The sequence below is a fragment of the Zootoca vivipara genome, chromosome 11 (assembly GCF_965207765.1).
Source record: "Zootoca vivipara chromosome 11, rZooViv2.hap1.1, whole genome shotgun sequence".
Classification (NCBI taxonomy): domain Eukaryota; kingdom Metazoa; phylum Chordata; class Lepidosauria; order Squamata; family Lacertidae; genus Zootoca; species Zootoca vivipara.
In genome coordinates this window covers 35,457,804-35,476,114 of record NC_142594.1, presented here as the reverse complement: position 1 = coordinate 35,476,114, position 18,311 = coordinate 35,457,804, and the positions used below count along the sequence as shown (strand labels likewise).

The 18,311-nt window shown below is 39.5% G+C and overlaps 1 protein-coding gene across 5 annotated transcripts in view; it reads right to left on the bottom strand.

The window, feature by feature from the left end:
• CACNB2 (calcium voltage-gated channel auxiliary subunit beta 2) overlaps positions 1 to 18,311 on the bottom strand; it is a 138,888-nt gene that overhangs the window by 77,754 nt on the left and 42,823 nt on the right. The window contains exon 1 of one of the 5 annotated variants that reach the window (XM_088654103.1): positions 12,637 to 13,275. The exons of 3 other annotated variants lie outside the window; for them this stretch is intronic. In XM_088654103.1, the coding sequence (XP_088510229.1) occupies positions 12,637 to 12,717 (81 nt within the window). In that variant the 5' untranslated portion in view covers positions 12,718 to 13,275. Of the gene's footprint in view, positions 1 to 12,636; positions 13,276 to 18,311 lie in introns of those variants that run through there. One more of the 5 variants, XM_035129855.3, reaches the window with a different exon arrangement.

Genomic DNA, 18,311 nt, shown 5'->3' with positions numbered 1-18,311 from the left:
AACAAGCTAGCTTCAGAAATCAGTGTTTGAAGTTGTTTACTCTTAATACCGATCAGAGTTTGCTCTAAACCATAATCCCTGGTCTAGATGACAGGACCAGCTCAAATTCAGGGAAAGCTCAAGGAAGGAGTATAGAAGTTGCCATAATAGGAGATGATTAATCTTCTGGATTAATCCTGTTTGGACTTTCCTGCCCCTCTATGAAGGCCAGCAGAGAAGCATATAAAATAATTAATATAAACGTTATTAATAGAATCCCTGCTTCCAATTTGTTACAGACTACTTTTCTCTTCGGTGTTTCTGTTTACTCTTGTATTTTGGTAGTCCTGACTATACTTCTGTAATTCCTGGAGTTCTACTGTTCCTTACTTCTTTAGAGACTATTTTTTGGACCTAATTCTTGTAAGGTTTAAGCACAACCTATAAAGGGTTTGCCACCAAGCAGCTAGCCTTCTCCTGGATCTTTTACAAGAAGAGGCAAATTGTTGCAAAGTGTTTAGCTGAAACAAAGTCGCAACACAAGAAAACAAAAATCAGTGAGTATATTAGTAAATATAATACAAAGTGTTGATGTGTTTCATCTTATCAACTTTGTACTAGTGGCCTTGTACAGGTATCCAAATTAAAAATAATTTTTTTCTTCAGGAGGAAATGCTATGAAAGGTTCTAAGCATGGGCATGAGTTTGAAACAGAGAAATTATTTACAGTTTCTAAATGAAATGTCTATTCTACATAAATGCAACAATATTACAAATGGAGGTGCTGTACCTCCACCCTAGAACCAACCATGGTTATTATGCAGGAGTCCACAAAGAAAAAGCACAGGCCACAATACACTAGGAAATAATACTTGTTCAGTATCAGTTTAAACCAATACAGAGTTAATCTATCCATTATGTAATCACGTATTGTTATTATTTTTGAGGGGGGGGGAGCATTAGATATAAACTGCTCTATCAGAAATATGAATACCTATTTAATTATTAGAGTTGCATATTTGTTACTGGTTAGTAAAAACTATTTGAATTACATAAATTGTGAATCCCTTCATTGAAAGATAAAGCCCCCCCTTTATTTACATGACCTTTGCTTGTCTACTTTCAGGTCTAGACTATATAATTACTTTGGTCAAAATATCCACTTTAAAAGCACAGTCTTTATTTAGACAGTAAGCTGCTCGAGGCAAAGGCTTTTCTTATTTGCCTGCATGATGATGACATTTATAGCTCAGAAGAGCAATATCAATATTATATAATAATGTAGATGGTAAGAGCAGATGGCAGTCTATTTGTAAGAATGCAATGATGTACTGTATGTCCATTATTACATATTGAAAATACAGTTCTAGTCAGTTTATTTTGTACTTGTACGATTGTGAGTAGTTCTACTGTCAGGCGACCGACAAACCAACCCCCACAGCAGATTGCCAGGAATGGACAAGACAAGGAAAAGTCCTTACCATCTGCTTTTATTCAATATTCACAGAGAGGCTTGGGAATGCAGCCTCTCTGAATAATGATATTGTCACGAGTAAATCTCCACCCCACTTTTCTCCCACTTCCTCATTCATCAACAGCACCTTTACGGTTGCCACTTAGAGCCATCTGTCACTGAGCTCTTATCTCTCCCACTTCCAAGGCCCCCCAGGTTCTGGAGGATGGTGGGTCTGGAATGCATTCTAGTGATAACATGCCAGCCAGCTGCTGCTCCGGCTCTGCCGCCGCCTCCTCCTCTCCCATTATTTCCCAACTTCCCCCCTCATCATCCTCAGAGCTGTGACCTCCCTCAAACCCCTGTTCTAATTATGAACTGTCTTCTTCTTCTCTGGAAGGGTCAGGCTGGGGAGGTGGTCTCCACCATTCCTCCTCTGCCCAGTCCCTAACATCTACATTTAAAATAAAGTAGTTTGTGTATCAAACATTTTGGTATATGTTAGATTTCACTTAACTGTTTGTTGTGTTCTGGGATTTATTTTTGTAGACGTATGTAAATTTTCATACAATCAAAATGACCAAGAGGCTACGGCAACTGCTCTATGGGAAAAGGTTAGTATTTAAAGTTATTCATGGTATGCAGAAAGTGGTTAGAGAAATTGTTTTCGGCTAGGCATAACACTGTTTCCAATGAAGAGGACATCCACTGAAGCTGAATGTCGAAAGGATGGACAGAAGAAAATACTTGGCATAGCACAGTTAAACGATGGAACTTGCTCCCACAGAAGGCAGTGATTGCCACAAACTTGGATGATTTTACAAGAGGACAGCACAAATTCATGGGTATACTGTAAGCTTATCAATGGCTACTGGCCACAATGGCTATGTTCTAAATCTACTGTTGAATTCCAGCTGCAGGGAATCACCAGGCATGGGAAGCACAGTTGCCTCTAGATCTTGCTTTCAGGCTTCCCACAGGTATCTGGTTGAGAACAGAATGAGGGGCCAGATAAGTATTTGCCTGATTTAGCAGGGCACTTCTTATGTTCAACATGTGAGCATCCCAGGAAACATTGCCCTCACTCCAACTCAGTTGGAGTGATATCACCATGAATGAGGCTTACACCCACACCCACAGACCTCTGCATTGTTTCATAAGATAAACTGGCAACTTATGAATGGATAAAATAACAGTCAAGCTGGAAAGGTTGTGACTAACTTTTCCAGGTGGCTACAATTACAGGTACAGGTACACATAATCCAATCTTGTTGAAACACATTACTGATCATAACACTTGCTACAAAATTTCTGATTATGTAGTATCACTCAAGGAAGGGGGTCTGAGGAAAATACGGCAACAAAGCAGCAACAGCCCATGGAAAGAATGAATGTGAGCAGCTACAAACAATGCTGTAAAGGCAGTAGAAATGGCTTGGTGGCCATTCTGGTCATGTTCACAGGTCCCAACTTGAATAAAATACTGGGGGAGGGGGAGGAAGCCCCACTCTGCATAATCAATCACAAGATGTGATGCATGTACTGTACACCATTTGAATGGCAATGCCCACCAACTTTGGAGGGGGGGCTGGTCCCCTAAAATATTTTATTGGGGGAGGGCAAAGGGACCTCAGCCCCTTGGAGTTGGCTCCTTTGATCCTGTTGAAAGAATGTGTTCAACTCTAGTGAAGATTCAGCAGAGTCCTAATTAGCACTGCATTTTTTTTGGGAGACAGAGGCTGTTAGGAGTTAAGCACAAGTAAAGTAAACATGACAAGAGACAAAAAGGAAGGGAAGGGAGACAGGCTTGTGAGTTTGCTCCTGTTTCAGCTGGATTTCTTTTGTGTAGGGGATGTTTGTTTGCTTAAGATATAACGTTATTAATGGCTCTATTAGATTTATGAATGTTATGAGGTACTATGGTGACAGGTTGAAAAACAAGTAACAAATTAAATACATACATACATACATACATACATACATACATACACCCTTTTGTAAGGACAGTAACAGAAAGGTATTGGGAAATAGTTCTGTAATCCACAATGGATTGACTGTAATCCACAATGACCTAATCCTGGGTTTTGGCCCCTGCTGCATCTCTGTTCACTTCTGTACTGGGAGAAATCTTAATTAGACAGGTTGCATTTTCCTACTTGTTCTTCATTACAGAGAAACAAATTGCTTCATTGGGCTTATGAGCTTTTACAAATGATCTTGGAAAGACTCCCTTTGCCAGACATTTCAATGCTGGCAATCAATCTGCAGCAGTATTGCTTTCAGAATATGATATTCAACATGAAGTGTGTCAATAAGTCCTTTGTATAGACATACTGAACTACTGTCACACAGTGAAAACATTCACCCCAATTAGCAATTTCATATTTCATTTACTCTGCATTTTCAAAATAATTTAGCACCTTTTACATAAATGACTGAATCAGAGATCTCGCCACTGCCAACACTAGTCAACAATTATCTTGCTTTCTTTAAGAACGCAGAGGTGACATTTTTAACACTTTGATTAGAACTTTGTCTTCCCCCCTTCTATTTCACCTTAAGCATAGGCTGAGCTTATTATTGGGTTTTATGATGCTCAGCATCTAAGGCTATGTCCAAGGATATGATGCTCAGTATCTAAGGCCATGTCCACAATGGGAGCATTGCTGTGGTAGTATTTCCTTTAAATGGAATTGTCACTATATCCACACATAAGTGAATATTACGTTATGCAACATATGAATGTATGGAGTAAGAGGTGCAGGAGACATGGGTGGTGGTTTTTAGGTCGGGTAGGTTGTTCCAGAGCACACTTCTCACACCCTCCCTCCCCTATAAATGAATGCACAGAATATTTTGTGAGTTACAGGTAGGTAGCCGTGTTGGTCTGAGTCGAAGCAAAATAAAAAATTCCTTCAGTAGCACCTTAAAGACCAACTAAGTTTATATTTTGGTATGAGCTTTCGTGTGCATGCACACTTCTTCAGATACGTATCTGAAGAAGTGTGCATGCACACGAAAGCTCATACCAAAATATAAACTTAGTTGGTCTTTAAGGTGCTACTGAAGGAATTTTTTATTTTATTTTGTGAGTTGTTTAACTGTAGCATTTGCCAATGGGCTATCGCCTTTTTCAAAATGTTTAGTGTGCTCCAACTATATTTCTGTGACTGTCCGAGTTTCTCTTTGAAGCAATTTAATCTTTCCAGGCACATTGCTTTCCCTTTGTCATGGATTGTTAAGCTATTTCTCACTTTTAACATGAATGGGTTGTTCACCACCTGTTTCTCCTAACTCTACCCCTAAGCCCAGGCATCCCCAAACTTCAGCCCTCCAGATGTTTTGGACTACAGTTCCCATATTCCCCAACCACTGGTCCTGTTAGCTAGGGATAATGGGAGTTGTAGGCCAAAACATCTGGATGGCCGCAGTTTGGGGATGCCTGCCTAAGCCTGTGCATTCCTCTTCTATGACACCACCACTATAACGTCTCACTACTTTCCTTCCCCTACCTTGGTGGCACCCTCTTGCCTATTCTTTGCCAACCACTATATTTTGGGGGTTTAGGTTGTCCTCCAGGTCACTCTTATATATGACAACCAATCACCTAGGGGTAAGCCTAACGGAAATAATTTAGACTTGCTTCTGAATAGACATGTATAGGATTTGGCTATCAGACTTGAAGTACTTCTTTGAAGGAAGAGAATGAAAGAGGCAAAGTGATAATAGAGATCTAGAATGCTATTTATTTAAAGGAGGAAAGAGATCAAAATGAGATCAGTATTTGTAAGCCTTTCCTTTATAGGCTCTGTAATTTTTATGATTCACTGTATTGGTGCACTATATTGGTGCAATAATGTGATAATTGACTTTGGTTTTGGTGGCATCCTGTTTAAATAGTAGTATGGATCAATGTTTTTGCAATATGGTAGCACTGGATCCCTGATTTTTACAGTACAGTCTGTGAGAACACAGATGTAATCTGTGAACTGATTGTGGGGTTTTTTGGGGTGTGTGTGTGTTTTGTTTTTGTTTGTTAAAAACAAGATCATGCTAATTCAAGAGGACTGAAAAGTATCATTAAATGGCTGACCATCTGGTCTGATTAGTGGAGGCCAGGAAATGGAGAACAATTCCCCCCCCAAAGACCCCTCCTGCCCTGCCTCCTTGCCAAAAGAGAAGGTGACGGTGGGGCAGAAAGATGCCAGACCAGTCCAGCAGGCTAAGGCTACTCCCTCAATCAAAGTTTGCATAGCACATTGTTTGACAGTGCCATCAAAAGTAGCAAAGTGACAGTTCAATAAAAAATAATAATTGCAAAATGTATTTTGAAAAAGTTGCCTGAATAAAGAGCAGGAATTACCAGAGAACAATGGGCTGATGATGGCATAATGTTGTGCACGAGTAAGATATTGCAATAACAGTAAAGAAAATATGGCATGGATGGACCCTAAATCCTCTCTGACTAGAAACTGTGAAATACAGTGTTAGAAATCCAAAGAGGAAAAACATTTAACAGACCTAACTGGGAAGGTCAAAAGCTAAAAGATAGCTACTTCATGAATTACATTGACATATTCATATGCCATATCTGAATAATTTCTTAAGGAGTAATAAGTAACACGGGGTTTTGCTGGCCATTAAATTTAAAGAAACTGAAAACTGACACTGTTGCTTAATTATTTCAGTGCTGTAAGTGCAATTTCATTTGCACGATGAAGTAACCTAGGATGTTTCTGCAGGGGATGTTTCATCTGCATGCCCTTGGCTTCAATTTGTGATGACCATACATGCATTTGCAGTACAGAAGAATAGTAATCATAGGTTACAGTTTAGTGTAACTCAATGCCTGGATATTCTTTCATCAACAAAAATGTATTTATTTTTATTTATTTAAAACAAAAGGTTTTTTTAAAGTTTTTTTTAAAGTTCCTATTCATGTATTTTTTTAAAAAAAGTTTCTATTCATGTCTTGTTACATTTTTGCAAGACCAGCTAGTTCCATAGCTGCCAAGTCTCCCGTTTTTCGCGGGATACCCCTGTATTTTAAACCGTTTCCCGCTGGCAGCCCAGATTGGAAAAAAATCCCGTAAATCCTCCGGATTTCCTACCTGCCAGGGAGGCTCCATTTTGGGTCCTGGTGCCGCCTGATTTCCGGTGCCCAGGCATGGGTAGCGCGGCACCAGAAGTCGCTTCTACTCATGTCCAGACATGCGTAGAAGTGACTTCCCCATGCCTGGGCACTGGAAATTGGGCAGAGCGGCACCGGAAGTTGCTTCTAGGCATGTCCGGACATGCGTAGAAGTGACTTCCAGTGCCACGCTACCCATGTATGGGCACTGGAAATCGGGCGGTGCCGGCACTGGAAGTTGCTTCTACGCATGTCCAGACATGCGTAGAAGTGACATCCGGTGCCGCGCCACTGCTGATCCTGCATTTTTCAGTGGGAGACTTGGCAGCTATGGCTAGTTCAGTTCTCCATTTGTCCCAACAGGCTCTGTCCATTTGGCACTTCAGAACTGAATCAATTTGTACATTAGAAAAGGCTAGTATGTTTTGCATTTTGCATAATATTCTTCACTATTTATTTTTGTTTTGAGATACTAAGTAGAAAAGCACTGATCTGTTACTATATCCCAAGGGTATGGTATGTAGAAAACCAAACAGAAGTTTCATGCTTGAAGTATGGCTTGTTTCCATACTAAAATAGGCATGTGGCACAGCAGATATAAATAGATTTCCGTTTACTATTAGTGGATTATAATTTAGGACTTCAAGATGGAACTGTGTGAACCAAGCCTTATAATACAAGAATAAAATAATTTTTGTCTGCACTTGATGACAGAAGACTGTTCAACAACAGTAGTCAGAGGCATAGTTATATCAGACAGAATTATCAAGTAAGATATTTGATGCTGGTCTTTTATTATAACTCTTTCACATAGTTTTAAAACTATATACTGCATGTATAATTGCATTGTGCTTGAGATGATGAAGATTCTGATACAATTATGTTGTTGAGGTGTGTAATGTTGTTTATGAGCATTCCAACCACTCAGGGAACAAAGCTGCCATAATGTCTGTAGTTCTCTGAAGAAATGGAAAGCTGTCCAGCTGTTCCTAATGACAGGAATAGCTTTGTGCATCACTCTTGCATCAATCTATGCCTAAGGCCAGCTTCTAAACACCTGTTAAAAACTTTTCTATTCTGCAAGGCCTACCGTATGTAGGCAGTTAAGAACATATGCTTCCACAATGGTCAATTGATGTCTGCTTTTAAGTTGTTACTGTATATTATTATTATTATTATTTGGTGTAATGTTTTCTTGCTGTAAACTGCATATATGAGAGACATGGCAGTATACCAATATTTTCATAACTAAAATAATATAAGGCACCACAATCACCAACACATTAGCACTCATTAAGATTAAATATCTTCATCCTCATCCAAATTATGCACAAAGAACCACTTTGCACCTCCACACTTTTTGTATTCATTGCATAGCAAATGACAAAGGCTAAAGTTACCCTGATCTGGACTAGGGGGCCTGAACTGGCAATACGCCTTTTTAAAAAATGCACTTAACGTCATAGATATGAAGCAAAAGTACAGTATCATCTATTTTGGTCCCCAACCAATACAATAAAACTTGCAGAACTGCCCCACAATATCGCAGCTAATGTGAAAGCCCTTGCTGGGAGATAACTCTATCACTGCATTTGCATGACACACTACCATGGTTTAATAGAGGGTTTGGGAACCTCTCCCCAATAACTAGCAGGCTAAACCTGTCAATCATTTGACATCATAATGATGTCAGGTGATGCTTTGTCTTAAATCCCCAGTTGGAGGGACTTCAAAGTGCTATCAAATATCTGCAAAACTTTAGCACTATAAAGACATGCCTGTGAAAGTTTTGGGCTTGCGCACTTCCCACTTAGTTTGAGTGTGAGTGCAGCCTGTGTGTACCTTGGAGCCTGTGAAATGATAACTTTTTTATAATTGTCATTTATATTCTGTTTTAATTTGCAGCTATGCTTTGTATATGTACTTTTTGCCTGGCTTGATTGTGTGATTTTATTTAGCAAATAGATTTTACTTAGCAAATAGAATTGTTCAAGTTAAGAAAATTATGGAACAAATAATTAATATAAGTTAATAAAGGACCCAGGTGGCGCTGTGGTTAAACCACTGAGCCTAGGGCTCGCTGACCAGAAGGTCGGCGGTTCAAATCCCTGTGACAGGGTGAGCTCCCGTTGCTTGGTCCCAACTCCTGCCAACCTAGCAGTTCGAAAGCACATCAAAATGCAAGAAGATAAATAGGAACTGCTACAGCGGGAAGGTAAATGGCGTTTCCATGTGCTGCTCTGGTTTGCCAGAAGCGGCTTTGTCATGCTGGCCACATGACCTGGAAGCTATACGCCGGCTCCCTCGGCCAATAATGCGAGATGAGTGCGCAACCCCAGAGTCGGTCACGACTGGACCTAATGGTCAGGGGTCCCTTTACCTTTAATAAATACACACGATGATGTTGTTGCTTTTTCCTCTGGGTATTTCAGTTAACAGATTTTGCTTTTATACACTGCATTTATCAACATACCACTCCCTCTAGTATGAATTCGGATGGTGTGTGCTGGCAGGACTGCAGTCAAAAGCAGAAAAATCTAGAAAGCCCTCCCTCCACAAATACAACCTGAGGAGGAACATTATTGCTCCTAAACTGAGATCTGAGCATGCTATGTGGCCACAGTATACAGAACATGTGATGGGGAAAAGTATGAGGTGGCTGGTTGGAACACTGAGCTAGAGCATTCCATAATACAGCATACTATTGCAAGTTCAATTTGTGTGGTTCTAATGACGAATCTTTATCTTGAATTATATATATATATCCCACCTTTCTCCCAATGCAGGACCTAAGGCAGCTCACAGCATAAATGAAAACAGATAATAATAATAATAATAATAATAATAATAATAATAATAATAATTTATTTATTATTTATTATTTATTATTTATTATTTATTATTTATTATTTATACCACGCCCATCTGGCTCGGTTTCCCCAGCCACTCTGGGTGGCTTCCAACAGAAACATTAAAATACACTAATTTCTTAAACATTAAACATTAAAAGCCTCCCTAAACAACAAAAGAACCACAATTAATTTATTATAAATAACCCTCTTAAAAACAGCACTGAAAAGACTTAAAACCATTTAAAGGCACAAAAAAATGGAGATTGAGCAGAGGAAAAATTAAGTGAATGTAGAATAGATGCAGGAATGACCACAGAGCAAGGGGACTATAAAAAAGCAAGTCTAGTTAGAAGTTTAAGAGAAACTGAAAGACGATGTTCTAGACAAAAGCAATGAAGAGTAATATTAGCATTAATATATTATACTAAGAAAGAAATAAGCTAGATTCAAATTCTACAATATATTTATCTGAACCTCAGTACAAACAACTAAATACATCTGTGCTGCAATTTTGGTTTGGATTTGACAATAGTCATAGTACCCTGTTTCTCATATTTTAAGGCATCCCCATAAAATAAGCCATAGCAGGATTTTTAAGCATTCAAGGAATATAAGCCATACCCCGAAAATAAGACATAGTGATAGGAGCAGCAGCAATGCCGGCCGCGGCAGGAGGAGGAGGAAAAAAATAAGACATCCCTTGAAAATAAGCCATAGTGTGTTTTTTTGAGGAAAAAATAAATATAAGACGTGTCTTATAATATGAGAAACACGGTATGAGTTCATCACTGAAATCAAAGAAACTTAAGCCATGTTGCATAGAGTTCAACTGGTCTAAATATGATTAAATATGGATCCAATATTAATTTACTTGTAAATACCTGCAGTTTCTGCCCCACTGATTATGCAGGATGATATGCGATATAAAAGCATACTATAACTTAACTGTTGACATCTATATATTTTATAGAAATAGCTATATTTTATATAAATAACATGTCTGCACTCTAGCCTTAATTCTATACACAGACTTCTTCTCAAACAATGTAACACAACGTAGGAAAACCCTGGCTGAAAGTCTGATCCTCCAAACGCAATATCCATTAAAATAAAGAAACAAACCATAGAGGCAAACTGAGCAGAAGCTATATTCTTTAACATCATATTTCTATGGTTTCAGATTACTTTTGTTCTTACCAAAATTTAATAATGTTCGCATATGTGTATGTTTATATAGAATTACGTTTTGCTAATTCTTAAGTATTTTAATTCCCCACCCTCTGTAACAGAGGATTGTTATTTCCACTGTCTGGTGTTCGAAACACAGTAGTGACATAATGAAGGGGAGGGGTGTGAATGGGAAAGATATGCATGTCATAAGGAACAGAGATCAACACAGTTACATAAACAGATTAATGTCCCTTTCAGGGACTACAGAACACATGTTCCAGTCCATCTATTTCATCTCACCTCCATGCAATGAACCACCATACACTTTCTCTTTCCCATACTTAGCTAATTTGTAATTTAGTTACCAATTCAGCACTTAACGTTATGGAATGCTTGTAGAAACGTTAACAGGAGCTATGGTACATAAATGCACATCAAATGTGCCAGCCACTGTAACCCTATCCTCGGATTTTGGTCCCGGCTAACTGTCATTATTGCACTCTTCAGTAGAACATAGAGTCCAAGTGTAAATATTTAGTGTTGGTAGTTACTATTTTTAGAACTTCTAATCCATGCTCTCCTGTGCTAGCTGCCATATGTTGCCAAAATAATGATGCTGGGAGAGGTACTGTCTAGTAGTATAAATGTTATTTGACAATAAAAAAATATTACCTGCTTTTTTTAAGAACTTGAAACTTCCATTGATTTTCCCTTACCACTCTTCATTTTTGTTCAGCAGCTACATAATCAAGGTGAAGGAGTGCTGAATTAATTATACTGTATATCCTTGCTTACAAGCCATGTCCCTTGGCTGACAGGGAATAAGGGAATGTGGATTAGCTTAGTGTTCAGTGGCCTTCAGGTAACAGCAATCAATATGGTTCCTGTTCTGCTTTCTGGAACCATATCTGGAACCACTGCAAGCCTGACCTACTTAAGATCCTCTCGGGTCCTTGAAAAAGGTCTGGAAGTGTGACATTTCCAGGCAAGAGCAACAACACTATCCTAGCCTGAAGTGAATACAGGTAAGGTTTCAGGCCAATGAAGGCCCCATTGGGAGATAAACAACTTTCCCCCTCATATGCTGCAACCTCTGCTATAGAGATGTACTTTGCAAGACTGTAGGCACAGTGGGAGGAAGGATCTGCACATGTACAGCTCCCTGGTGTAGAATGTGGTTACTGTTAGCAGCAGATTCCATCACTACCAGCGCTCTCTCTCTGAGTGGTCTTGCACATGTGCAGAACCTTCTCATCTTGTGCTACTCATGTCATTCTTTTAATGAAATAAATACCTAGATATAGCAGCAATTTGCAGTAACTGTTGCGGCACTGTTCTCTCAGCGAGAATATTCTTTCTAAAGCAGTGTATGTTATACAGTACTGAGGAAGAACAATCAAGGGTCCATGAGGCAACTGCTGATTTTATGTCTAAATAAATTCATTTAAGCAGTGACCAGGATGAGTGAGAGGATTTTAGAAACAAGTAATTCTTTGTTATGTGTTTATGTGTTTACTTTTTTCTGTTTTTATTGTCATGTTTTTCTTTATTGTTGGTGTCTTTTTTTTGTAAAATATAATAAAATATATTATGGGGGAAAAAATAAGCAGTGGCCAGAGGTACTTCAAAGGTAAGAAAATATGTACTAGACACTAAGAAGGAAAGGATAGACATAGCCACTGCCCTACTGTGAATATATGACAGATATTAGGCCAGGGTTGCTGGATTACTAACAGAGTAAATGTCATACAAAAGGGGATATATGCATTAGCTCTGAAACAACTACAAATAAAAATATTTATGATATGGCATAGTCTTTGTGAAATACCACAAAGTGTTTTATTTTATTTTTTGACAGCAGGCGTGTGTGTGGACACGATTATATAATAGTGTGAGACCGAGTTTAAAATAGGTCATCATTACTTACTCTAGAATTGAGTCCCAAAATAGCTAACGAAAACAACATGCTATACAGATTTCTTTATTTACTACAATTCTTAATTAGCAATATGCATTGAGAAGAACAGTTTTGGTAACCTACTTGTACTTACCCAGGACACATTTTTACCCTTGGGTGTCTTTAGCATGGCAACATGCAGTGCTGAGATGGCCAACAACAGTCCCACCAGCATGTGAAATCTGATGGAGGGGTAGTCCAAGTCTCTCTGTTACCCAAATGTATAAAGTCCCTTAGCCAAGACGATATAGGCGCAGCAAGCATTATGCAAGGAAACAATTAAAAAAGCCATTTTTCTCCTTAGTATTTCATCCAGCCAGAAATAAAGAAAAAATGAAAAATGTATATACAAAAAGTTGACGGTCTGGTCAAAAAATCAAAATCAAAAGCATGCAATATTGAAGTGCAGTTGTCCTCCTTTAGCTCTAAAAATGCTTCACCCGATTAATAAAAGCTTTGAGGCTAGAGCTTACCCGAGAATTAAGAAATAAATACTGAGACTGAGATCAAGTAGCCTTCAGAAGACCTTGAAGAGTTTGGTTTCCGGTAGCATTGATTAAGATTTGCTATGCTTGAATATTTCTGAACTCCAGGAATCTACTGACATATAAAAAGAATTAAGATGTGTTTCCATAAATAATGTATAGAAGCAGGTACACTGTATATACCTGTTGCTACCTTCTGCGCATTCTCCCTACCCAGCGGCGGCTGCGGCTGCTGCTGATTCACAGCCTCATAGTGCACCTGTTGTTGATGTATCTCCACTGTGAAAAGACTGGTAACCTAACAACCAATCAGCATTTGTTTAAAGAGAAGCCCTAGAAGGGAGAACAAAAACTGAAAGATCAGACTCCCTGTTTCTTTCCTTTTGTATCTCTGTCCTTCTGTCCCTTTACTTTTACCTCTTGTCAATCTAGATTACCAAAGCGGATCTAGGCTAAATTTTGCAACTATCAGTAGTGATTAGCGTGAGCTGATTGAAATCGGATTATACAAGAAGACCTCTGCCTTCTCACTCAGCAAACAGGCCAGTACCATTTGAAAACCATTTATGCTTCACCTCACAACATTACTGCATTTGGAACAATCCATTTTCAGAGTTATGGGTAAGCTAGATTTGTGTGGTTTCTTTTAAAGAGAAAGACAAAAATAGATCTGAATTGTCTTCTAGTTGGAACACTTCAGCAAAGCTTCTGAAAATTTACAAGGAAGCATTGAAAATCAACACTGCAGAATTTAAATGTTTCACAATTTGTCACTAATATTCTCTAAGGGCTTTGAGTACACGATTTTAAAACATTATCTCCCTGAGAACACTGGGAGATTGAAGTGATTATTTACTAGTTTGTAAATGATTAGGACTATATACTTTAGTATGCATTCTTTGAAAAATATTACTCTCTAGTTAAAGGTTCTGAACATTATATTACTAAGCCAAATAAAATACACAGTAACAACAATTTCAGCATAAAACAGTTCTAAAGCTGCCAAACTATGAAACTAATTCTAGTTTCTCATTTACTTCAATGGGAAGCAAGTGAACATGGCTATAGAATGTAATGAAACAATGTGTGTAGTATAATTCCTGTGTATGTCATATGTACAATTTAGGTATGATGCTTAAAGGAAATACCTATCACAGTGTCACTGGTGTTTATTTGGAAGAATGTCCTACAGAAAGTAAGTAGTAAAACAAATTAAATAATCACAAACATGGGATACACAACAAAGGCAAAGACAGTAGTCAAATTTAACTCTCATCTAATTTTGTGGGGGAAGACATTTACCACAGCTGCATTTTTAATTGTGCACTTTTAATTGTACAGTTTATAAGCAGACCTACAGGGGGTTATTTCTAGGACATTGCCCTAAATTGTCACCTGTACAATTTCTCCAAATTTCAGCTTGGGTATGATTTTCCTTCTGGAAACAAAAAAACCCACGCATGACAAAGTGTCCCAGAAATGAATTGGATTTTGCCCTTAGGGTATGTTTATTACCCCAGCCAATGGTTTTATGAGTCAATAGTACCCCACAGTCATTCAAACCCTTTTGCAAATCTGAATTTTCACTATGGCCCAGAAAAACCATGGTTTGTTGTTCTTTGCTTTTTGCATTGTAGCTGTTTCCACGTTGAGCAGTATCTGATATTTCTGCTTTTGGGATCATTTTGACTCCAGTTGGAACCACATATGTTTCCATATGATACACCCCCATTTCAGAAGGTAGCAAGACAATTATCAATCTCTGTTTACAGGAAGTTAACTGCAAAATTGTTGTTGATGTTTGTTCTCAGGCATCTTTATAACCTCAACAGTTTAAAACCTAGGCGAGAGAGCAGCTAAGAAACGAACGCCACATCTTAATGGTTCTGGACAAAACATTACATTAGATAGCTAATTTTCTGACTAACTGGTTTTAAAAAAAGTTACGTAAAAAGTGACTGGCTTGCAAAAATAAAAAAAAAGTTCCTAACCACTACAGTACATGCATGTGTCAGGATCATAAAAACCTGCAGATTTCACTCTGTGCAGAGAAAATGCAATATATAAAATAAGATCATTGTTAGAAAACAAAGAAGACACAGGTGTGCAAAAGATTCATAGTAATCCTGAATAACAAGCCAAGGTGATTGCTTGGGAGGGGTCTGGGGTACCTATGAGGCAAGGTGGGCTTTTTACAATATGGGCACAAGTCAAAGCTGAGACCCTTGAAGCACTTCACGTGACTCAGCAATTCAGACATTCTAAAAAAGTTGAGGACAAGTATCTGTGAAAAACCATGTCTACATTTAACTGTCAATATCAGGATGTGGTGGGTGGAAAATCCAAACTTTAGTATCTACTGACCTGGGTTCTAGAACATAAGGTGTTATTGAAGAAAATATACATTTATATATGTAAGAAAATATTAACAAACAAACTCCAGGAGTAGGGAGGAAGACTGACAGCTCCAGCTTGTAATCAAGGGGAATGATTTTACCAGCACTCTCCAGTTCCAGGGCTTTGGGGGAGGAAGAAGAGGCAGCTTTGCAAGAGCAAATCTAAGCTTAAGGAAGATGCCAGGATGGAGAGGGAATAGGTCAGCAGGAGACCTGTGCTCTGACTGACAGCTCAAACTTGTGCTCAGCAGAAGAGTTCCTGGGCCAATCTGTATGTGATTTGGCAAGTCTGGCATATGATAGAAACTACGTAAGGAAGATATCAGATAATTCTGTAGCTGAGGGTTTCCACAGAGAATGTGCTCTCCCATGCTACCAAACCCTGAACTTTTGAAGCTGGTGGAGCTACCGAAGAGTTCTGTTGAAATTAATATCAAAGAGGATCTGTAGGAATGGAGGCAGGTTTTTTTTAAAAAAAATGTTTTTATTGAAAGATTTTCATGGATAACAAAGGCACATATTACTTCTTTTCATTTCACAGACTCCTTTCTACAAGTCAGTTACATTAATGACCTAAGTCATTTAAAACTTTAAACACTAAGCACCCTTAATTGGGCCCAGAAAGGAACTGACAACACAATGCACCTTCCTTTTTAATAAGCAGAAGTTATATGAATTCTAAATGGAACCCCAGCCAGTAATCTGGCTTCCGTATTTGGGGCCAGTTGAAGTTTCCAAGTAGTTTTCAAGGGCAGCCCCACATGAACTGCACTGCAGTAAACCACTCTAGAAATTAGCAGAGCTAGAGTACAGCAGCCAATTTACATGTTCTAAAAGAGCCATAGCTGGTGAGCCAGCCAGAGCCAGAACTTGGTACTCCTAGGCACTGAGGACACCTGAGCTCCAGTGACAATGCTGGATACAAGAACCAAGCCACGAACCTGCTCTTTCCAGGGGAGTGCAATCCTATCCATAACAATGGACTCACAAGCCCCAACAAGCAACATACCGGTAATATTGCCAATTTGTTTAGTAGCAAGGACCAAGTCAGGGTTATGTCAAGCCAAATTTTTCAGACCATCAATGTACTGAGACAGCCCTATGGCTATCATGGAGGTCATGAAGTCCTGAGCCAGTCAATTAATGCATTAAGGATAATGAAGTCCCCCAAAACTATCATGAAGGTGGTCTCTGACACTATATGAGAGACTCTTTTAGCTCAAACAAAATAAAATAAAAATTCCTTCCAGTAGCACCTTAGAGACCAACTAAGTTTGTCATTGGTATGAGTGCAGCAAGGTGGGTGGCACATTAACAACATCCCCATTCTGTCTCTCTGGTCCATGCAAAATCTCTGTTGAATTAATCAGCCTTTCAAACGAATGGTGACCTCCATAAAACTATACAGAAAGGTGTCTCACAGAAACTTTACACAAGGTGTATTGGCAGCAGTAAATAGTATTCCAGGGGAAAAAAATATATATGCCACATAGGTTGATTTATTACATTTGCCAAAGTACACACAAAAGCTTTTACAAATTTTAAAAAATCCCAAAGGTGTAGAGCCTTGTTATCTGAGTAAAGATGTTGAGGAAAGGAGGGGCTCACCTAACAAACCTTGTTAGTGGAAGCCCTGTGCAGACACCAGTTTGTGCAATGGAGCTTTACCCCTCATCTCTTCCCTCCACCCCTGTGGCGAGGTTACCCGGTAAAGGCCCCCAGACGTTTCATGGTCTATTGACCCAGTACCTCCCTCGCCTATATTCTTCCTTGCTGCCACCAACCAGTAAGTCTGTGTACTGGTACACATATACAGTGGTGCCTCGCTAGACAAATTTAATTTGTTCCACAGGTCAATTCGTGTAACAAATTTTTCGGCTAGCAAGTCCTGGTTCCCCATAGGAATGCATTGAAAATTAATCAATGCTTTCCTATGGGCTCCGGGGGACTGGCAACGGCATGGGACAGGGCTTCGGAGAAGGTCTCCGAAGCCCCGTCTGATGCCGGCTGTGCGCGGTGAGGCGGCAGCCGGGAGAAGCTCTTCTCCTTGCCGCTGCCTCCCGCCTGGATCGGACAGGTGGCGGCGGCGGGGGGGAACCTTTGCCTTCTTCCCATGCTAGTGTTCTGCTGGTCTCTGCCGGTTGTCCCTCACTGTTCGCGGCAACCGGCAGAGACCAGCGGAACACAAAGGGGAACCAGCTGCAGGTTCCCTTGCTACAGCTGGTTTCCCTTTCGCTAGACAAATGTCCCTTTCGCTAGACAATGTAGGTTTTGTGATCAGAGGTTTTAATGAAAACCTCGCCGTCTTGCGAGGCAACCTCCGATCGCAAAACCTATTCGTTAAGAGAAAAATTAGTTTTACAGGGCATTCGTCTAGCGAGGCACCACTGTATTGGATTCTAGTCAGGGGAAAGGTAAACCAAACAATTAAGTTTATTTAGGTGATGATCTTACAAGCATATAAATTCTTCACAGTTTCTCAGGTACTTTTGCTTAAGCTTAACCTTTAGTACTAAGTTCCCTCCCTTTTCCTCCCTGACTGAAGTTCCTTTCTTATTACTCTCTCAGATTCAACACCACAGCTCACCTCACTAGCTTCTCTAACCCTCTCTCTGTCTCGAATCCTCTCCACCTCACTCATCAACTACTCCCTTCTTGTTTATCTCCTTCCCCCTTCTGACTGACTGCTTCTCTTTATATCCCCCTGCTTCTGCCTGGAGAGCTCCTATTGGCTATTCACCTCCCATGCAACTTAACTCTTGCTGGTCCCCTAGAGGTGAAACGCCACAACCCCCATCCCCAAATTGGCTCAAGGGGGATCAGGGGGAAGGAGAGGGAGGATTGTTCTTTCCCGAGAGCTTTTATGCTGGTGCAGATGGAACTTGCAT